At 44.7% G+C, this 22,655-nt stretch overlaps 2 protein-coding genes across 2 annotated transcripts in view; one reads left to right on the top strand and one right to left on the bottom strand.

The window, feature by feature from the left end:
• Positions 1-11,119, top strand: part of TAF4 (TATA-box binding protein associated factor 4) — a 37,183-nt gene extending 26,064 nt beyond the window's left edge. The window contains exons 9-16 of the mRNA XM_062642299.1: positions 1,228-1,372; positions 1,740-1,854; positions 2,485-2,654; positions 3,089-3,219; positions 3,823-3,948; positions 5,520-5,576; positions 5,658-5,777; positions 9,577-11,119. Coding sequence (XP_062498283.1) covers positions 1,228-1,372; positions 1,740-1,854; positions 2,485-2,654; positions 3,089-3,219; positions 3,823-3,948; positions 5,520-5,576; positions 5,658-5,777; positions 9,577-9,744 — 1,032 coding nt within the window. The 3' untranslated portion in view covers positions 9,745-11,119. The remainder of the gene's footprint in view (positions 1-1,227; positions 1,373-1,739; positions 1,855-2,484; positions 2,655-3,088; positions 3,220-3,822; positions 3,949-5,519; positions 5,577-5,657; positions 5,778-9,576) is intronic.
• A 2,451-nt stretch (positions 11,120-13,570) lies between these two features.
• LOC134175780 (fer-1-like protein 4) overlaps positions 13,571-22,655 on the bottom strand; it is a 29,764-nt gene continuing 20,679 nt past the window's right edge. The window contains exons 33-45 of the mRNA XM_062642069.1: positions 22,480-22,586; positions 22,188-22,319; positions 21,409-21,519; positions 20,884-21,011; positions 20,243-20,413; positions 19,775-19,929; positions 18,959-19,137; positions 17,572-17,657; positions 16,636-16,734; positions 16,178-16,419; positions 15,225-15,511; positions 14,504-14,604; positions 13,571-14,056 (exon numbers count right to left, since the gene is read on the bottom strand). Of these exons, the coding sequence (XP_062498053.1) occupies positions 13,876-14,056; positions 14,504-14,604; positions 15,225-15,511; positions 16,178-16,419; positions 16,636-16,734; positions 17,572-17,657; positions 18,959-19,137; positions 19,775-19,929; positions 20,243-20,413; positions 20,884-21,011; positions 21,409-21,519; positions 22,188-22,319; positions 22,480-22,586 (1,979 nt within the window). The 3' untranslated portion in view covers positions 13,571-13,875. The remainder of the gene's footprint in view (positions 14,057-14,503; positions 14,605-15,224; positions 15,512-16,177; positions 16,420-16,635; positions 16,735-17,571; positions 17,658-18,958; positions 19,138-19,774; positions 19,930-20,242; positions 20,414-20,883; positions 21,012-21,408; positions 21,520-22,187; positions 22,320-22,479; positions 22,587-22,655) is intronic.

Genomic DNA, 22,655 nt, shown 5'->3' with positions numbered 1-22,655 from the left:
AAAAAAAAAGATTTAATTTAAAATCCATTCTTAATTAAAGTACTATATTATTTCCTATTTTAGCATGAAATATTGGCACATTCTCTCAATCACTGCCTATCCATGAGAGAGCAGTGTTCTGGAGGATGCTTCATTTCCTATTCCATAAGTCTAACAACAGATTACCCCAGAAGAGGAGAAAAGAATTTCTCAGGCCTGGATATAAACCAGATAAGAACAGTATAATGTACAGCACCTTTTTACCTTTCTCATAGCAAAGCAGTGTCATGGGTGTGTATTAATTAATATACATTATTAAATTACTAGGTGCTTTTTGCTACTTAGTAGTTCAGCGTTCCATGTAGAACGTTCAGCATTCATCTGAGCTGCTCTGTCCAGAAATTTCATATAAAAAGAAAAGGAGAAATCTTTTCAATCCACAAATATTTTTTTGCTTACCTAGAGAGAAAACCTAGTGATTATATTGCTCTTACTGCCTTTATAACCTAGGTATTATAGAAAGAGGTTAGGAAGGAACAGAGGAAGGGAATAAAAACTGAACGTTCATTGGTGCTGGATTTACAAAACAGCTTGGCCTTTAACTCTGCAAGTATTTCTTTTGCTACTTTTTCATGTATTTATAGAGATGGAGCTTGCAAAATAGGCAGTGTTGGTAGATTATTTTACAGTAGTTTGAAAGTAAATTTCTGAAAACTAGTTGAGGTCAGAAGACAAGTTTGCATAAATTGCTCTGAATAGCATTGTGCTGTAACTGAGTTCAAGTTCAGAAGTGGTATGACTACAGTTGCCTGAGCATCTAACCTAACAATCCAGTAGTACAAGGTTACAGGGCTACAACTTATGCTGATTCTGGATAAAACAGCATATGTAGAGCCAGCTGTATTATCTTTATTATCTCTCTTAGTTCTAAGGTTTGTTCAGGCAGATCCAGTTTGCCTCTGAAACCACATGTAGAAAGTTTTAAGTGGACCTTTGTGATTATAAGTTTTTCTTTTTTATAGATTACTTATTTCTTTTTTTTATCACAAAAAGTGGAATATTAGTTTTCCTGTAAGGTATAATTTAGGTAAACTTTTCAGTACCTTAAAACAGGCTGTTTCTAGATCAATGAACAGATGCTCATGACTCACAAGTCTGATTGTTAAGGTTTGTTCTTACCACCTGATTATTAGCGTTAGTTATTACTCAGATTGCTTACCATTCTTTTTCCTTATTAATTATTTGCAGGTTATCCAACAGTCTCAAAAAGCAGGGGCATTGATAAGGCCTCCACAGGTAACGTTGACACAGACACCGATGGTAGCACTGCGGCAACCACATAGTCGTATTATGCTCACTACTCCTCAAATTCAACTGAATCAACTTCAGACAGGTAGGAGGTTAAGATACTCGGTAGTATATGCTAGATTTGATACTATTTACTGAAGGCTGGTTTATGAATGTCAGTGCCTAAGTGCCCTGTAGCTGTGTGATGGCTGTTGTACTGCTGCTAAAATCTTCAGAGCTTAGTGCCATAGTGGCTGGGGATACACATCTGTGAAGGCAGCATCTACAGACAAATTGTTTTGGAACCAGAGTTGTGTGGGAGGGTCCTGTTTTAGATGAGTGAAAATGCTGACAGAAACTGTTGACATAAAGTCTTTGTGCCAGATTTATTGCCATTGCTAACTGTGACCGGTTGTAAATCTGAACTCTGATACAAATTTTATGGAGTACAAATCTTGTCTTTCTTCTTGCAGTACCTGTGGTAAAACCAGCAGTATTACCTGGAAACAAAGCTATTGCCACTGTTTCGACACAACTAGCTGCTGCTCAGAAGAATAAACTGAAAGAACCTGGGGGAGGCTCTTTTAGGTGAGGACCCCTGTGTCTATTTGTGCTTGTGCTGCCTGGGCAGCCTGCTGAACTCAGTGGGAATCTTTCTCTCTGCTGCAGAGGTGCTGGACTGAGCTGTGTGAACGCTCAAGAACTATTTGGATTTTCAGTGGGCAGGTTTGCCACCTTATTAAAGACTTTAACAACCAGCTATGGGCGTAGTTGTGCCAGGCTGGTTATAATATTTAGCTATCAGTAAGGGTAAATATCAAACCTCGCAAACAATTCCTGCCTGGACAAGCAAATAGAATTCATGCCTTCACTCCTCCCAGCTCTGCTTGGGTTGTCCAGATGCACAGCCTATCTTAGTGCTGAGTGCAGTTTATTACTGTTTAGTGGTAGTGATGTATCTGGTCTCTTGCTTCTCAAGTTGCTCAAACATTACATAAGAAACATTGAGAGAACAGTTAGGAAGTAGAAAACTACTTCTAGTGCTCTTTGGAATAAAATTGTTAGCTTTATTTATTGTATAATAAAAGCAAATAAAACGGAAAAATGAGATAAAGTATTCAGGTTTATTGGAATTCATCATATGCAGCTGTGGTATTGCAGAAGTGGGTGTAGATGAGCACTAAATGTTATGATTATAATGAGTTTTCCTTTCTTAAGGGATGATGATGACATTAATGATGTTGCATCAATGGCTGGAGTCAACCTGTCGGAAGAAAGTGCTCGGATACTGGCAACAAACTCTGAACTAGTGGGCACATTAACAAGGTCCTGTAAAGATGAAACCTTCCTTTTCCCAGCACCTTTACAAAGAAGGATATTAGAAATAGGTATGTTATTTCTCTTGAACTTTATTAAACAGATTTCATTAGTCTTGGGTTTGATTGAAGGCATTTTCTATTGAGATTGATTTGAGTAGGTTGGAGTTGCTGGAGTCATTACCTTTTGTGTATTCTGATGCTTGTGGACAATCATTCAGCTTATGGAAGCAGAACATTGTTAAGGGATAGCAAACCAATAGAAACCATTGCCTTCTAAAGTGATGGCAATGTAACATCAGAATTCCTGGACCTGGTTAAAAATTCTCACTGTTTGAACTGAGAAGGCATAACAGAAATAACACTTTTTTTTATAAAATCCAGAAACACTTCAATCGTATTTATTTACTAGTTTAGAATTAATAGTGGAACATGACTGAGGTTAGCCACATGTTTAGCTGTACTGTAAAATAAGTTTTTACAACTTTCTTCTGTTCTGATCACAGGTAAAAAACATGGCATAACAGAAATCCATCCTGATGTAGTTAGCTACGTATCGCATGCTACACAACAAAGACTACAAAACCTCGTGGAAAAATTATCAGAGACTGCTCAACAAAAGAATATTTCTTATAAGGTAACTGTATTTGATTGCACAAATTCAGCAGAGTATTATGTTGGCTGTAATGCCCAAGCTCAGGTATTTTGTTCTCTGAATTTAGGTTGTTTGTTCTCTTGACTGATTCATCGTACATTAAGATATTAATATACATGGATTACCAGAACTCTTCAGCTTGCATGTACAAAATATTTTAAAAGCAAACACAGAGAAACTGTGCCCTTCCCCTTTATGTCAAAAATTTAGAGTCTGAGTGATTGTACAATCAGGCAGATAACAGCGCTGCTTCGATTTCTCAAGAGACTGCTGACAGATGGGTGTTCTTAATAGATTCAAATGCCTGAACAGTGTTTAAAGAAACCACACAGCTCTGTGAAATACGTTCAGGAAGCTAAAGCTGTGATGATATTAGTTTTGAAGTCAAAATCTGATGATTCATGACTAGAACAAAATGCTTTTAAGAATCCTAGCTGGTTTGACTGGTGTGAATACAGACTTGCAATTTGCTTGAAGAGGACAAAGTGAACATTTGAGCTTTAAATGTGTAAGTAAGTTCTACAGTACAGTACAAGCTAACAGCTTTAAGAAATGTAATGAGAAACATCTTTGCCATGTTTTCAGGATGATGAAAGATACGAACAAGCAAGTGACGTTCGGGCACAGCTCAAGTTCTTTGAACAACTTGATCAAATAGAAAAGCAGCGTAAAGATGAACAAGAAAGGGAAATTTTAATGCGTGCAGCAAAGGCAAGTGCTTGGATTTCACACATGTTTGCAATGTGTCAGTTTTGACATCAGAGCTGCAGTTTCTTTTCATTCTGAAGTGCTTGCAATAAAGGGGAACACTAATCTTCAAAGATGGAGCTTGATGAGTATGTTCTTTAGCTAGATCTCTGTTCTGCTTTTCATGGTGTAAAGCATGTGAGACAGCTTCTTTGTCAGTCTTATCATATGTTCCCTATTCAAGTAGGTCTTCTTAAAACTTAGTTTTTGCACTTTGCTTTGTGGAAAATATGAATTTTGTAGCTTGATGGTACTCATAAATAGAATAGAGACATTACAGGTGTTTTGGAGACCAGAAATGGAATCCAGATTTTTTTCTTTAAAAGTCATGGAAATACAAAAAATAGGAAGCAGTTAACATAAGAACAAATGTAAGCTTTAGACTTTGAGGTTTTACTCAGTGACATGAATATAGGATGAACATGACCTAGCTGGGCAGAAGCACTCTAGAAATAATTCACAAAACAGCCTAAGGGTTCTGTAGAGTTTGTGATACAGTATGATCACTTAAGTTGTGAACCAACATCTTCATTTTAGTTGGTTCCTGTTAGACCTGAGCTGGAATGCTCTATCCAGATTTTGAACCCTATGCAAAGTAGACTTCATAAGGAAAGCAATTTAAAGGTCTAGGAAATGTGACCTGTGAAGTCAGATTAAAGAGTAAATCCATTTACTTCAGAAGAGAAGAGACTGGGGTGAGACATAATTGCTCATGAATTTGTTTTGCATATTCATATAATCTTCATATTTGCAGATTCATATAATCTTCATATAAGCTTAATATTCTGAAGGAACTTGAGTACTGAATTAAAATAGTTTAATTTGGTCTAAAGAATGTATGGATTTAACAGTCAGGATTTGTTTGAATATAGTTAGTCTTGAGAGAGTACTTGAGACTGTCTTGAAGGTCTTCCTGTTTTCTGTTTAACTTCTTGGAAAAGTCAAGAAACTAAAAGAATTGAAATTCAGTGTCAACTAAGCAAAAAGTAATTGGCAAATACGTGTTAATAGTGTTAGACAATGAAGTGAAATGGCAGTTGCTAATGTAAATGGTCTGTTGGTCAGTTAGCTGCCGCTTGTTCAAACAGGAGTCTGACTGACGTGTAGGTGTAGCAAAAAGATATGTTCTTAGTAAGTGCATAATTACACAGGAAGGGGAGGAATTTTTCCAAAAAGTGCAGGTCTGATTCCTTCTTTCACATACAGCGTGTGTGTTTCAATTCACAGATCTCTGTAATTCATGTCTTGTCATGGTTTTGAGGTGTAAATGTTTAGCTATTGCTTTACTGTTTTTAACAAAGCTGGAAAAAAGGGATGCTTTTTCAAACATAGATACCTGAAACTAAGAAAAGCAAGACTGCTTTTAATTCCTAAAAGCCATTTTCCCCTGTTGCCCTCTCTGGCAGTGGCATGTATTCTCCACTTCCTGCTTTAATTTAAGTAAAATTTTTGTATGCTTTGTAAAACTTTAACTGCTTTTGTAACCAAATTAATTTTTTTTTCTTTTTCTCCAACCATGTCCTTTATCAACATAGTCTCGATCTCGACAAGAAGATCCAGAACAACTTAGGTTGAAACAGAAGGCCAAGGAGGTGAGTGTTCACCTTAACACAAACTTTTATCTTGGGAATTGAGAGAAAAATAATTCACTGTACTTTCTCTGGCACACACAGATGCAGCAACAAGAGCTAGCACAGATGAGACAGAGGGATGCCAACTTGACTGCATTAGCTGCCATTGGTCCCAGGAAGAAAAGGAAAGTAGATTCACCGGGATCTGGATCAGGGGCAGAGGTACAGTGTAATTGTAATCTTTGGGTTTGCTGTATCAGCCTCTATGAAACCTTTCTGTTCAGAGTTTTTTCCCCTATTTGTGGATGCTTTGAGCAGCAGAAGTGTATTTTTGTGTTCAGATTTGCTTGCTTCAAGGTCAGGCATCTGTGTGTGGTATGGGGAATAGAATTTGTCATTTCCCTGTTTCCTCCTGCAGTGGAGGAATGTTAGAAAAGCCATCTCTGTTCTCTCAGGTCTCTGCTGGTTTTGGACTTCCGTAAGTTTTGGAAAGAGATTGTTGTTGTAGTTAACCTACTTAAATAGGAGTGCAGAGTAATTAATGCTGCTGAGGTGGGTGCAGTGGTAGAATTGAGTCCCTGCTAAATTTGACAGTAGGAGCTTCAGGTCATAGGAACTTTGCTAATTTCTTTCTTTAGCTGTTGATTTGCCTTAGTTTTAGTATCTCTACAGCAGATCAGTTTGACCAATTCTATCATCTGATAACGATGTTTTTGCATCCTTTGTATATTCTACTGTTCAGTCTGGCCTTTTAAAAATTTCTCTGTAGACTAAGTATCATTGTGCTCAATATTTGATTAGTTTAGCGTTAATTTGGGTACATTGGTAAACTACCTGCTGTATTTCTAAACAAGTTACTAAACATGAAATGCTATAGAGTTGCTTTCTGCATGGAAGAAATATGGGATTTCTCTAGTGTTTGAAAAGAACAAAATCTTCTCAAAACTTGTCATTTATAGGGACGAAAGCTCTCCTCTTCAGAATTTGAGGATTTTTTTTCCCTGTTTCTGATAGCAATTATCAGGATAATAATAGCCTAATAATTCTGATTATCACTCCCTGGGCATTCCCAATTTTCAGTGCGAAAGCATTTATAGTGTAGAAAAGCCTTTTGTTTCAAAAGAATCCACCTTGGTTTATACTGAGTTACTAGAAGAGATGATTTACATGTGCTTGATATATGAAACATTGGAGAACAATACTAGTAACTGTTATTTGTATTAACAAATACAAAAAGAACAATCAGGCCTCTCTGGAGCATCTTCTAAAGTAATTTTGAGTTTGAAATTTATTAAAATGCTTGTTACTAATAATAAGACTTATGAAAAAAATAAGTTGAATTGCTGTGTTAAAGGTTTATAATTATGGCTTAAAATTATAAAAATTGCTGTATGTGGCACTTTATAAAGATAGATGTGGATATAAATGAAGTCATCTCTGAGGAACATGCAGAAGTATCTCGGGCAGCATTAACGTTGGCATTGCTTCCTTCTGCAAGTGCGAAGTTAATAGTCTGTTAATGTCATTTAAGTTATGGAATGTATTTTTACATCCTCTGTGAGCACTTGGTTGTATTTCATCTAAATCTGGCTAATTCAGTTATCCCAGATTAATCACTCACTGGTTAACCAAATAACTTCAGGTTCCCTGGAAATCTCATTGTTTTGTCTGTTTAATTAAGAACCAGCTGCTTTTGATCTGATGCTCACAGCTGTGCCTTTGCTGCTGTGTCACTTGACATTTATAAATGGAGCTCCACTTGTCACCATTTGTAGGCAGTTTGTCGTTCAGGCATATTACAAGAAGTGTGGAAAATAAGGTTTGGCATTACTTAGGCACAGATTTGTAAATGGAAGCTTTTGATGTCTAGGAATGCTGAATCTTAATTGCATGTAAAATCACTCCTAAGTAGTAATTGTACTGTTTTGTTTCAAAATCCAACAGAACAGGTTGCTGTCAGTTTATGTCCATGTGACTTTATTGAAGGTTACAAAAAAGGTTCTTAACTTATTCCATGCCTACAGGAGCAGCATAGTTCCGTGTCTTTAAAGACTCCTGCTATTTATCTTTGCATCTAAAGTATTATAATCTACATAATAAAATCAGGGTTGAGCTTCTACTAAAGAATATTTAAATCCCCAGAATTTAGAACCCCTTCCAACCATTCTTTCTTGTTAGTAGCCATATATATTTGAGAAAATCTAGTTAGCATCCAGTGTTCTCCTGCATCTTCTAACTAACTTGTAGTGAAATTGATGGAAATCAGACACCTAAGTTGTACAAGTCCCTTAAGATACCTCTTTGAAAATCCAGCCTTTAAACCCTTCTAACTATACAGGATTTCAGTGACTTGATGCTGGTGGTTCAACAGAAGTCTTACTTCAGTGTTAGTGGCATGATGGTACAAGAATACAATTTCCAGCACAAGCTTAGATCTAATGGAGTGTGTTTGAACCTTCTGGTGTCATAAGTTCCCTTTTAGTAAAGAAAACATTATTCTAGTAAATGAAATTGGAGGAAAAAAGAATCCCTAGCTAATCCACAGAAGTATAACCTGTTCCAGATAACTCAGAACACCATTATTTACATAAATATAGAAAGAGCAAGATACCAGCAACAGGCAACTGCCAAAAAGATTCCCGACTTTAAAATTGGCGGTGGAAGCCGCCTTCCCGGTCGCTGCATGCCATCTGCTGGTGCCTGCGCTTTACTGCTGCAGGGATGCTGCTTCCCAATGGGTTTGGGTGCTGCTGTTCTGAGCCAGGCTGCTCTTTGGCTGTCCTTGCTGGACTGTGCCCCTCTTCCTACCAAAAAGTGTTTCTGTGCAAGTGCACGGGATGTGATCAAACCCAGGTCTTCAATGGAAGAGGCACCGTGTCACTGGATAGTGTTCTGCCAATTCCAATGGCTGATGACTTTAAAGCACTCCTGGAATCCCTTGCTTGTATAAAAGAAAGCATAGCAAGCAGAGTTGTGTTGTGTGTATCCTATTGGGACTGTGTGTTCTGCAAGTGAAAATGCATTGAAGCTAGCCCAACAGAGCTTTGTAACTCCATTACTAGGCAGTGCACATCTAAACAGCTAAAGGATGTGGGGATCTCTAAAGATATCAGATTATTTTTTTAAGTGACATACCATAATATACTACTTATCTTGCCACTTTGTGTGGGAAACTACCAGTGCGTACCAGAGATGGCTGAATGACGGAGAATGAATTCAGAGATCGTTAGAGAATGTCCGTGTCTAGGATAGCTGCTGCTTAATATAATCCTGAGTTTGGCTACCGTTGTCACTGAAAGGAGAGCTCATGGCACCCTACCATGAAAAGCAAGGTGGAATCTAGTACGTTATTCAAGACAGGATCCAGGCAATAGGACTTGCTTCCCACTTCAGAACACCAGGGCTACCCTTGGGATCTGTCTGTCAGCATTGGGAAGAACGCTATCTCTTTTTTGGTTGTTTGTTTTGGTTATTTGGACTGCTTATCTCTAGTGCCTTCCTAAAGATAAGAGCAGTGCTTTGGATTTGGCTTTGTTTGAGTCTATTTAATGCTACTGAAAGCTTCTGATTGTTCAGCTATTGTTTATAACTATTAAAAAAAAATCTCTGCTCTGGTAGCATACAGCTGCTGCTTGGTAGCTTCACATACATAGTCCCTTAGTTCTTACCTTGTGTGTTTTCTCTGCAAAGTTGTGGAATACCTGGGGGCACTGATGTAGAATCGTAGAATCATAGAATGGTTTGGGTTAGAAAGGACCTTAAGATCATCCAGTTCCAACCCCCTGCCATGGGCAGGGATGCCTCCCAACAGACCATGTCACCCAAGGCTCTGTCCAGCCTGGCCTTGAACACTGCCAGGGATGGAGAATTTGCTGCTTGTCTGAGCAACCCATCCCAGTGCCTCACCACCCTCACAGTAAAGAGCTTCTTTGTAGCTAGCCTGAACTTCCTTGTTTAAGTTTGAAGCCGTTACCTTGTCCTGTCACTGCTGTTCTGATTTACCTGTTCTTCTCCTTTGCAGGGATCTGGTTCAAATGCAGCAGTCCCAGGCGGCTCTGGAGTCGGAACAACCAGACAGTTTACGCGGCAAAGGATAACGCGGGTGAACCTCAGGGACCTCATATTTTGTTTAGAAAATGAGCGAGAGACAAGCCATTCACTATTGCTATATAAAGCATTCCTTAAGTAATGGAAAAGATCAAGGTATTTTTGACGGAGAGACGCCTGAGGACATTTTTTAATATATTTACAAATTACGCCTTTTTGTAACAAGCAAACGGGATATTGTTTAAAAAACAACCACCTCTTTACATGGAACAGTTTTATATTCCTGTTTATAAATAAACTCTTCAGTATCAGAGAAATACATTTCTGTAACAGTGAGGATACTTACAAGGCCTGTGGAGACTATAAAAGGACAATTAAATTTTAACTCATCTCTTTGATTGAGTGGCCTTCTTGCCAAACAAGCCATATATAAAGACTGATGGAATCGTTTAGCAAATAACTAGCTACCCTTTGTCAGCCCTGTAGCAGTTTCGACATTAATTGTGCATTTTAGTTCAGTTTTATTCAACTAAATCAAGTATATAGGCATATGTCTACAGCAGATGACCTCATTTCATTTAGCTTGTTTTTTTAAACAGTCAGTTAGCAAAGCAAACTGATTTTTTTTTTTTTAAGAATATTTATCTTTTCCCCCCAAATGTTCAAAATCTAGAGGGATATACAGTTAATTTTAAACATAACCTCAATTTTAATCACATTATTGCTTATTAGAGGCCCTGAAATCCCATAAAGGAGGGTTTACTTCTGAATGTTTTAGCAGCATCTGTAAAAATGCATTTTTATTTGCTATAGTTTGTAAAGCTGTAAAGTTAAAAAAGGAAAAAAAGGAAAAAAAGAGAAACCTTTTCAGCATAAATATATTTTACTTGCACTGTGTTTTTTAGCTAAAGTGAAAGCTTAGATTAAATAAAATCAAAGTCGGGAGGAATCATCAAAAAGACTGTTTCTCAGTGTGAATCAAGTGTTGAAAAATGGTTGGTGTATTTTGTCAGTAATTGTACATAATTTTTGGCACATAACATAAAAATGGCTATGTAAACTATAATTATTTTGCTAAAAGACTGTATGCAAGCTGTGGGCCTACTTTAAAGATGTCCAGAGCAAAGTCCCTTCTTTGTACCTATTTTTTTATTACAAATATACTAATTGGTTCTTTATATTTTCAGAGGTTATTGTATTAAATTGTCTATTGATAGTACTTTTATGACTGTAAATACTTTGGCTTTCTTTGTGTGAACTCTCATGGTAGAATTTAACTCTCTTGCGTGTAAACTGAATGCTGATCAGTATTTTTATCAACACCTGACAACTGTTACACCCCTTTTATTTTGTCTTTTAGGAAATCCTGTCTTTCCATTTTTTTTTCATGTAAATTTTGCACAGTTACTTGTTCATATGTAAATATTTTACTTTCAAAAATGAAGTTTTTAATTGCTATTGTTTTATATAGGATTGAAAGAAAATTAACTCCTTTATTAAAAACAAATTTATCTGTATTTGCTAATGTATTTTTCTCGCTAAATCTTTTCTCCTCTTGGATTTATTTGTCTTGGTGTAGTAAAAGATTAGTCTGTCTGAGGGGATGCTGTTTCCTAAGGATGCACTTTGGGGGGGAGGGGGGTGTTTTACACTGTTTTGTCAATTTGGGGGTATATAACTTTATGAATCTTGACATTTCATTGTTGTCTGAGGGATCTTGGACTAAGATCAATGGGTTTCATTTATTTGATTTTTATGTTTCTGAAGAGATCTTGAAAGTATTTTGGGTTTGTTTAGTGAAGGTTTAATAAAACACCTTCTCCTTGAGGGCAGAGTCTGCTCCCTCAACCACAGTTAACTACAGTGACTTCAGAAGAAGGTGTGATATAAACCACAGACTTCAGAGCACAGCTATAAAAGGATATAATCAGGGTTTGGTTGTTAATGTGAACATGTAAGAAGGTGTTTTCACGATGCTCTGTGCTGAAGGTTTACCTTTTGGTTTGGGTTTTTTAATCCCTTCTCTCATGGGTAACTTACTTAATAATTCACAGTGGTGGGGGTCTAATCCTGCTCTTAAATAGACAATCATATTAATTTGATCATTACTTACAGACAAATCTATCTACAGGCACCAATCACTGCTATTGATGTGGTGCTTAGATTGGCACTGACTTGGGCAGCATGAGGAGACCGTGGATTAGCCCATAACATGATGGACTCACTTGACGCCATATGACACTTACTTGAAGATTTAAATTGTTTGTAAACCCCAAACTGTCTTCCAAACTGTGTAATGGTATCAAGTGGAAAGAAACAACTTTAACTTTTGCCCAAAGCATTGTCATAGCCTTCAACTGTTGAAAGTGTTGGTTTAAATGTGAATCCCCGTTGGCCATCCAAGGACCAAGCACAGAGTCTATGAAGCTGTGGCAGGTAAGCTGGCAACAAACTGACCTTCAGGTGCTGCTTCTAGGAGCAAGCTGGGGGTAAGTCATGTTTGAACAATCAAAGTTGTACCTTGTGCTCCCTCTTCAGTAGAGGTTGTAGCTTAGAAACATGCTGGAGAGGCTATAAGAGTTGGGAGAGAGCTGTAAGCCCATAGTGCCTGCTTTTGTTTTATATTACACATTTTTGAGTGCATCATCAGCCCTTCATGTAATTTTTCTCATCTTTTAGACTGAAAAGCTGATCGCATCCATCTCATCCAGTAGTTTAAATCCATGTACCTTTTGACTGGGATATTGGCCCTTAATAACTTCATGGTTTGTCCTGGAGTGAGCACTGCCTCATGTGCATATATTGGGGAGATATTTTCATGGCACATCTGTTGTTGACTTTCATCCTCTTTGTCCAAAGAGTGAGGCACATTCGTGTTAGCACCCTCACAACTGGAGGTGAGTGCGTCGAAGACTGCCACAAGAGGGAGGCTCGCTCCATGTGTGTGTCTATGATGGTTTATTATCCCTTCCCTTACAGCACTTTCAGCTCTGTGCCAGGCACAGGTCGCTTCTCTCACTTGTAAGTTTGCCAGTATTTGTGTGTGTGTGACCTAAAGGCTCTCAACCCTGTTTTACAGAACTCTTGACTATATTTTTTTAACACCTTTGATAGATAATGCTGTCATGTTCCTCAACTATAATTCCTTTGCTGGCACCAAAATTCAACAGAACAAATGGGATACAATGAGGCATTCTGATTTCAGCCTGTTTTTCAAGTTTCACAGGTGTGTAATTAAATAGATAATTTTTTAGGGAAGCTATTAAAATACATACTGAGATGAATGAATGCTCTGATCAATGCCATCAAATCCACAATAATTAAGATTCATGTGATCCAAGAAGTTTCCCCATCTTTTTCAGGTTGTCTGAATGACACAGAATGCTATAAGAAGTGTCATGCAATGATAATTTAAACCATTTTCTTATGTTTGCAGTTATTTGTCCATCTGCAAGGAAGGCTGACCCTTTGGGGTAAGTGGGGTGGGAAGGCAGCTCAGATGGGCACAGCTGTAAGGCAATGTCAGCATTAATGCTGCTCTGGAGGGTGAATGCAGACCCATGTGTCCAGGTGAGCTACAACCCCTTAGAGTGCGTGTTCAAGCGGGGAGGGATCCCTTCTTTAAACACTTCCAGTGCTTGTGCAGGGGATTTTACACATCAGGGCTTTGGGCAAGCACAGGTTGCCTGGATGTATTAAAATGTGGTATAAAGGGAGATGAGGAAAAGGCCAAGCTCGTTTTCTCCCCAAAGCATACCCTGTTCCTGCCCTATTCACCATCCACTCATGCAGCCACTTCACCTAAAACCCCTTTGTCAGTTAATCTAAATGGAAATGCCACAGTCCCTCTGAGCATCATCCCTGCCCTGCCAAAGCTCAGGGTGAAGCACCTACCTCCTCTTGCGATCGGATCACATCAGGGCTTGTCTGTGTGGAAGACAGCAACGCAGGGGCACCAGAGACCATGCTGGAAATAAATCTCATTTAATTTGCATCAGCCCAACCCCACAATCTGGATTCATGCAAATGACCCCACACCAATGTCCCAGTGCTGTGCTGTCTGGTAGGAAAGGTGAAGGGGGATCAGCGAGGAGTGCCTGCAGCATCTCACTGGTACTTATCACAGAGCAGTGCTCCTCAAAGAGAGGCCACTTCTGCAGGTCTGTCACTGAAGGTTGCCTCTGCACCTGCAGGATTCCTTAAACTTGCTGGTCCAGTCTCAATTCCTGCAGTAATCACCCTTGTGTTTGAGTAGTCCTGGGCTGAAGAGCATCTATCCACTGATGATCTTCTCGCTAATGTATCCAGGCATGGTGTAGATCAAAAGAACCAGGAAGATGGTCAGAAGAGCAACAATGAGCAGCACAATGATGTACTTCTTGTACCGCTTCCAGATGAAGAACACAAAGGTCTTCATAGGATTCACAAACCAGTTGAAAGAGGTTTTTGGTCGGCTGGAATGGAACAGGAAGAATAGATAAGCACAAGCTCAACCCCTGAGGCAGTACATTGCCCTCATGGGTCACCAGCTCTTCCTACTGCTTCCAGGCAGGATCTCCCTAAGGGCTGCATTAACTACAGTGCCTGTGAAAGTGCTGGATACAACAGGATACCGGGCTCAGGCAAGCCCTGCTCTGCATCCCTGTGGCCAATGGGGATGCTCACATGGCTAAACCAGAGCTGCCTTTTCTGTATAAGCAGCATTATGGCATCGCTGCCTTGAGAACCTTGCTGAGCTTAGCCTCAGGTGCTGCGGTCCCAGTTCTGCAGCCTCCCTTGTCCCGGTCCCCGCTGGTTGCCCTCAGCTTCCTGACAAGCAGCTGCTCCCTGTGCCCATGCAACCAGCTGCTGAAAACGGAGCACTGTCCCTCCCTGTTAACGGGGGTAACGGGGGCACTCACTTGGGCTTTTCCAGGGGTTCAGGCTCTTTTCGGCCCAAACCAACGGGATTCTTCTCAGCCTCCTCCAGAGTCAGCAGCTGGAACTCTGCTTCCACCTTACCCTGCAGGGAGAACAAATCTGAGCCACAGATGGTGCGGATCCCTGCCAGGACTGGGTTTGTTTCCTCTCGGTTCCATTACCATTTTCTCCAGGCAGCAGCTACAGTGCCTCTGACTTCACAGCCAGCAGAAACTGTGGCCTGGCCAGAAACGACCTGGTTTGCAGCCAAGGCACTGCACTGTAACGCACTGCCTGACACCTGGGTTTTCTGCAGGCTCCCCCACCAGCACTGAGCAGAATTCACCCTTGGGGACAAACAGTGGTCCACAGGCAGGGCCATCACCAGTGGGGCTGTCCTGGGACAGCTGGTACCTGGGACAAGCTTTTGCTGCTGTCCTGCGTGGTGGATGTGGAGCCACGTGCTCTTGCTTTGCTCCCTGCACTGAGCACTGGTGTGTGGGAAGCTCAGAGTAAGACACAGATAATCCCTGCGTGCTGCTGCATGCACTTGTGGGCAGGTGAAGGGCTGGATCCGCAGCAGATGGGACAAGTCTCCACTGCTGCACAAAGTCCTGCTCGGTACCTTACTCTGTCGGTGCTGTGCATGCAATGGAGGTTGCAGGACCAAGGTTGCCATGTCAAGACCACCTCTCTACTCACCGTGCCAACATCCCACCTTACCGTCAGGAGGTACTTGTTCCCGCTGGGGTCTGTGAACTCCAAGTCCTCTGGTTTGACCGAGCTGCTCCGCTTCTTTTTCTTCTTCTTCTTCTTCTGCTTCTTCTCCCTCTCCTCCCTCTCCTCATCCTCTTGATCTTTGAGCTTGATGAAGGGCCACCAGCCCCTCATGCGCTTGTTGCGGAAGATGGAGAAGCGCGGGGTTGCGTTCTCCTTGGCCATCTTGATGGTGCAATGCTCCGAGCTCTTGGCTGCCCGCACCATGTCATGCAGCTTCAGCTCGATGGCCCCTGCAGGCACAGTGAAGAGGAGAGCTCATGGTGAAACCCCCACCCATGATGTGGCTTTCTGTCCCAGCCATGCTCCCACCACCAGGAGTAGGTCCTGGCTGATCTGGCAGCACCCTGCACATCTACAGGTGGAGAACCTGAAGCTCAGCATAAGAAAGGACCAGCCCAAAAGTTAGAGACTAAGAAGCAGAAGAAGCCACCGGTCTCGTCTCATCTCTGGCCAGTTTGGCTTGCACAGGTTCCAATGGGTTAATTTGCCTCCTTTACCCACATCTACCCTGCTTCCCTCACGTGTCCAAGCTCCTTTTCCCCACTTGCTCCTGCAAAGGTCAATCAAAACTTTAAATCTGGGAAACCTCTTCAAGGTTTCGAGTCTGTCTCACATCTGAAGCAGCCCCGGTTCATTTCCCTGGCTGGCGCATTCCCTTGCATCCCTATCCTCCTTGGAAGGAGCTCCCACAGCCCTGACAAGGGGCACCAAGGCCCCTGGACAAGCATGCAAGCTCAGGGGGCATCTCCAGGCTCTGCCTGCATCTCACATGTGAAAAACCACCCCAGGTGGCTGCCGAGCTTGATCTGATGCTCCTGGTGTCCCTGTCTCGGAGAGCTGAGCCCCAGGGCAGCACTGTACTAGCCCAGCAAGGTGAGGGCCAGGTCACACCATACCTAGAAAGTCATTGGCTGAAATCCTGTCATAATCCCAGACCTGGAGGACCAGAACAGCCGGTTCCCGAAACTCCGATTCCTCCAGCGAGAAGACGGAATCCTTCTTCTTGTAGGTGATCTCCTTCTCGGTCGGGAGGTAGTTAAAGCGGAAGATGAACCTCCAGTTGAAATTGCCCTCCCCAGTCAAGGAGTTGAAGTGAACATCCGTCTCCTGCTTGTCGTGGTCAAGGCCCTTTATCCAGCTGCAGGAGGAACTCGGTTATCTCTTACCCCTGTCAGCCAGACCCAAGGGTTGAGCAGAGGATGGAGGGGCTGCAGGAAAGAGCCAAACCAGACCAACACTTCTGGGGGTACAGCAGGGGGATGGAACAGGGCACCGCATGGTGAGGATCAGAGGAAGCAGCGAGGGTGCAGGGCAGGAGCTGAGGTCTGGCCTCCCCCCTTGTCTCCCATCGGACCTCTTCACGTAGATGTCACTGGAGGGCTCTCCCGTTATGGGGTTGACATCGTCCAGGATCACGTCGTCCGTGTTCCAGATGATCACACGCAGCTCGTAGCTGTGGGGAGGACACAGGGGAGAGTGAGATGTGCTGGGAGGGCAGGGAAAGCTCACTTGTGGTGGTCCCTGCCAGGGCTTCTCCGGCCAAGCACAGCCCAGCAGGCTGCTGCCAGGCACAAGCCCCTTCCTAAGGGCTACAACCCACAGTACAGACACCCACAGTCACAACAGGCACCTCTTGCAAAGCAAATCCCTGGGGAAGCCCAACCAGCCCCACTGGGCCACAGGAGCACAGAAAGGCTTAGGCAGGAAGGGACGGCTGCAGGCTCTGCTCTAATTTCATGGTGAATCAGATTGCTCAGGGCTGTGCCTGCATGAGCTCTGAATACCTGCAAGGATGGATATCCCAGCACCTCCCTGGGTCACTACATCCCTATCCTCGGGTAGCTTCACTCTCATTGGGAAAACGTTTTCCCTCTATCCAGTTGGAACGTTCCCCGCTGCAATTTGTGTCCATTATCTCTCATCCTTTCCTGTGCACCCCTGAGAGGAATCTGCCCTTCTGTCCCAACAGCCCCATTACACCACTGCAAACAGCAGATCTCCTTCTTCGGCTTCACTTCTCCAGCAACCCAAAGCACGTCTGGTCCAAACTGAAGCCGAAACAGAGCCAGATGAGGAGCTTGGGCCTTCGTTTTCAGCCTTAAGGGGATTAACTCTGCCCTTCACAAACACTTGTGAGCTGAAGCTCTGATGTCCCAAGCTGATGCACCCCAGAGACCGCCCTATGGCGGAGCTGAAGCAGAGGAGCTGCACACCAGGCTTGGCACAGCCTGCGCAGGGCTCTGTGGCACATCCCTCCCGCAGGCCACCAGCCCCATCCCATGTGTGGTACCTGACAGGCAGCCGTGGCTGGATGTTGACAGGCGGCGGGGCAGGGACATCGTTGGGGAACATGTCAATCCACATGTGCAAGGAGCCCTGGGGAGGGGGCACAGCACAGAGACTTCAACCCGCAGCCCTTCGAGGAGCAAGCGCTTGGTCCTGCAAGGAAAGCTCTCGCCAGCCCCACCGCTTGGCTCTGGCCATCCCCAGTGCCTCAGGGACGTGTGACTGGATTTTAGATAGGGAAATCATAGAACCATAGAATAGTTTGGGTTGGAAAGGACCTCAAGATCATCCAGTTCCACCCCCCTGCCATGGGCAGGGACATCTCACGCTAAACCATGCCACCCAAGGCTCTGTCCAACCTGGCCTTGGAACACCGCCAGGGATGGAGCATTCACAACTTCCCTGGGCAACCCATTCCAGTGCCTCACCACCCTCACAGGAAAGAATTTCTTCCTTATATCCAATCTAAACTTCCCCTGTTTCAGTTTGAACCCGTTACCCCTTGTCCTGTCACTACAGTCCCTAATGAAGAGTCCCTCCCCAGCAGCCCTATAGCCCCCCTTCAGATACTGGAAGGCTGCTATGAGGTCTCCACGCAGCCTTCTCTTCTCCAGGCTGAACAGCCCCAACTTTCTCAGCCTGTCTTCATACAGGAGGTGCTCCAGCCCCTGAGCATCCTCGTGGCCTCCTCTGGACTGGTTCCAACAGTTCCATGTCCTTTTTATGTTGAGGACACCAGAACTGCACACGATGCTCCAGGTGAGGTCTCACAAGAGCAGAGTAGAGGGGCAGGATCACCTCCTTGGACCTGCTGGTCACGCTCCTTTTGAAGCAGCCCAGGATACGGTTGCTTTCTGGGCTGCGAGCGCACACTGGAGCTGGCTCATGTTCATTTCCTCATCAACCAACACCCCCAAGTCCTTCTCCGCAGGGCTGCGGCCTCACACTGCCAAAAATTACAGGGAAGCAAAGCAGCAGCGATAGAGACAAAGCAGAGGAAGAGGCAGGAACAGGCAAGGACGCCAGCACCCACCCTGGTGCATGACGGCAGGGATCGGGAGGGGAGGCAGAGCCGGTCCCTTGACCCCCACGCAACAGCTCATCGGGAGACAGGAAGGACTCTGGGCACCAGCACTGGTACCGCAGCATTGATGGGCAGAGATCCCTTGAGGAAAGGGTGTTCAGAAGCACCATGAGAGGTCAGAGCAAAGGACACCCAAGGCCAACAGCGCTCACTGCATAGCAGGGAGAGCCTCCGCAGACACGGCTCCAGTTGCCCATCCAGGAAGGGGCAACGCATGGGATTCATGCCACGGTGAGGAGGAAAACAGGGGTCTGGGCTGGGAACCAGCTGCCCCAAAGGGCCTTCCCAGAGCAAGGAAAGCCCTCACCTGCACCAGCCCGGGGTTCTCAGGGTTGTAGAGGGACCGGATCTCCACGTGCTCGGGTACCAGCTTGTATCCGTATCCTGGCATCTCTTCCCAGTGCTGCAGGACGTACAGAGCCTTGTGTTCATCATCCATGGCAGAGTTCTCTTCCGCTGCTCCTCTCTTGCTCCTCACGGAGGCCTCTGCAGCAGGACACAGCCAGGTAGGAGATGAAGAGCTCTGGCCAGCAAAAGCCATGTCAGGACACTGGTCACAGGCACAAGGGAATGGACCAGGCAAACCAGCACCTCCCCAGGAAAACAACATGGGGAGAAGCAGGAGCTGAGGGTGAAGCTCAAGACCAAATCCTGCAGGAACCCCCCTGTGAGGACAAACTGACCAACCCACCCCTGGGTTTATGAAGAGCTTCTGCCCTTTGGAGACCAGACTGAGACTGAAACCACCCCAAGCTGGCCCCGAGCAGAGCAGAGGTTCATGGGGCACTGACTGCAGCCACATTTGAACCAGAGCCAGCTCTCAGGAACACCAGGACAGCACCTCCCACTACCCACTGAGAAAGGGGGGAAAGGGCTTTTGGGGACCACCAGAATAAGCTACACCATCAACCCCCCGTGCATATCACTGCCATGCAAGTGAGTTTACTTCGCTCCATCCGCTTTGGGACCTAAGAGCCTGGATCTTCCCCCAGTGCAGCACCATCACCCACTGAGCACTGAGGATGCTTCCTGGGAAGAGGGGCTGCTGGGTTCTCAGACCTCTCCCCACCCAGCGCAAGCAGCAGTATAAAGGAGCAGCCTTTCTCCTCCCAACCCTCTGTACCTTCAGGAAAAGCCTCTGGAGGGACCTTGAATATCTTATTGTCCACTTTGACCTCCTCCCTCCTGTACTCTGCTGCAGGGAGCGAGTTCTTCTTGCATAAACTATCCAAGATCTGGGTGGGTTTGAAAGCGTCGCGCCAGGCGTTGTAACCAGCTCTGCGTGGAAGGAAGGACATTGGGAACATCTTCAGCTCAGACACAACAGGTTCTTCTCCCAGGCTGTGGAGCGCCCTGCCTGCCCTACAGCACAGGATCCACTGGGAAAACCACAGGGGTTTAGAGCTATCCCAGGAAGCAGAGAGGGATCTAAAGGAGATGGAGTTACCCAGGTAACTTATAGTGAATCTGTGGGGCACCGGCTCAAAGGAAACTGGGTGCAAGCTCTGTCCTGCAGAACTGGAGCTGTTCTGCTGCATGGTCGATGAGAAGAACACATCTCACAGCCCCAGTGCACCGCACTGGTACTTACGTGTCATACTGGGAAGCCACTCCGCAGTTGGCCCTGTGCTTGCTGTAGAATCGGTTCTCCAGGTCGATCTTGGTCTCCCCAATCAGATCATCAGATCCAACCAAATCATGGTCGAATATCGCCACAGTGAGCTCCGATTCCACGGGAAACGACACCGTCAGCTCCACCACTCTGGATAGGAGCAGAGTGCAATTAGCAAAGAGGATGGGAATGAAACCCACGCTCCGCTTTGATTGCCCTACTTATCTAAGAACTGTATTTGACAACTCCAAGCCCTCTGACAGAGCCTAGTTCTCCATAATTCAATGTGTGAACTTCACAGTGCAGCAGTTTTCAGTGTGCACGCTCAAACAAAGGAGTTGCTTTTCCAGAATGCCCTTGGATAGAGCTTGGGAAAAGCTCTCCAGTGCTCTGTTGCTCCTTTGCTTGCTGCTCTGTCTGTTAAATCAAGCCCCTAGGAATGCTCCCATCTTAACCCAGCACACTGATGGCTCCTGCGTTAGCCAGGACATGCCTGGCACCTTTGTGTTAGAGCACAAGATTCCCAGCAGAAAGGAGAAGTGGCACACGCTGGAGCACAGCCTGAGCCCCACATCTGCACTATTCCCATTAAACCTGCTGGAGGAAAACTTCCTGCGTACTCTCCAAACACGGGGTTGAGCTGCTTTGGGATGTATCGCTCCTTTGTGTCCTTCTGCTCCTTCCCCACAGTCACCACCACATAGGGATCTGCCTTGCCATTGGGGTCTGCTGGAGACAGGTTAGTAGCCTGGAATACACAAGAGGAACTGCCATGCATTGACCGCAGAGGGCAACCTGCGCAAGGAACCACCCAAGCCCACTGTCAGGCACCCAGCAGTGAAACCAGCACTTGTTCCAACACAAATCCCACTCAACAAGCCACCCACGTCTCCATCTTCTTGCTCATAGTCTCGAGGCGAAGGAGAGGAGCCAAGAAATGCCCATGGGAATGTTAGTACCTACTGAAGCTACAAAGCATGGAAGGCTCCCCATGGACAAGAAGCAGCTGCCTCCCACTGGCCTTCGAGCCAGCATCGAGCTTGTCCCAAGTGCCGCTGCTCATATTCAGTGAGCAAAGAAGGGCAGGAGGTCCCCATGGAGGGACAGAGCTCCAAGCATCACTGCCACCACCACCAGGTTCTTACCTTCACAATGTAAACCCTTACAAGAACCTTGATGGGTCTGTTCCTTGGAACACCCTGGGAGACCTTGGGCTCAGTGCCGGCTTCCGCGGTGGGGTACACGTAGAAGGAGCCCTGCAGGAAAGGCGCTGTCAGTAACAGCTAGACACCAAAGAGAGCATCTCACATGGGATTGGAGCCACCAAGACCAGCTTCACGCACCAACTGCAAAACCAGAGCCACTGCCCCATGCAGACCACAGACACCCAGTGCCCGTGGGGACAGCCCTTTCCAAAGGCACAGTTGCAAGTTAAGCTGCAGGCTGTCAGAGCACTGCCAGTGCCAGACCTGAACGTCTCCAGGCACTTTGGACTGCACAAGGCAGGGGGCACTAGAAGTTTTCTAAGGACCACCTTAAACCAGCTGCTGCAGTTGATATTTCAGTACTCAAGAGCTCCTGGGTGCGAGGATGCTGCCTCTTTTAACCATGTTTTTTGTGTTTAAAACCAGGGAAGCTCACTGGTTATTATTCGTACACTGAACATGCTCACAGGCCCCACAAGAGTCCTTTATGTTTTGTGCATGCTCCTTGCAAGAGCTAAAACATCTACGTCAGGTGCATTCATCAGTTAACAAAGGACCACAGTGCACACAGGCACCAACAGTAAATGGCCCTGCCACACATGGCCACATGGCACCTTGCACACACAAGGCTCTGCTGGTGCTGGCAGGCTCTGAAATGCAGGGTGTCCTGAGGATTTGCTTCCACAGGCAGCACAAATGGCTTTCAAATGATGCAGTACCTTGTACTTCCCTACAAAGTGTTCATCCTCGTTTCCATCTTCATCCTCATTCGCCTTGCCACGATGGAGGGGGAAAATACACAGCCAGTCCTCAAAATGATCAAACTCATTTTCCAGCTCAGAGCTGTAGATCTGAAACAAGCAGAAAGCAATCGGGGGCTTTTCCTGCCATCTTCAAGGGGAGGGAGTCAGAAAGACCATCCTTCCCCTGCTTCAACCACTTCACCTGGTCCTCACCAGGGAGGTGACAAGGACACAGGCAAAGGGCTGGATCTGTCACCCCAATAACCACCTGAAGGGTGGCAATGAGCTTCCTCTTGGGTCGAGCAGGTTCAGCTTCAATCACTGCCTCATCTTCCGCTTCCATGTCAATGGAGGATGCATTTAGATTTCCTCCATCTAGAAATGGCAATAAAAGAGTAGGAAATGCTCTGATCTTCCCCATCATCTCAAGTATCCATCCATGAA

The sequence above is a fragment of the Pezoporus occidentalis genome, unplaced genomic scaffold, assembly GCF_034315485.1.
Source record: "Pezoporus occidentalis ecotype Australia unplaced genomic scaffold, CSIRO_AGI_Poc_V1 ctg70, whole genome shotgun sequence".
Classification (NCBI taxonomy): domain Eukaryota; kingdom Metazoa; phylum Chordata; class Aves; order Psittaciformes; family Psittacidae; genus Pezoporus; species Pezoporus occidentalis.
Note: the sequence above shows the minus strand (reverse complement) of the source record. Positions and strands in the feature narration are given on the sequence as shown.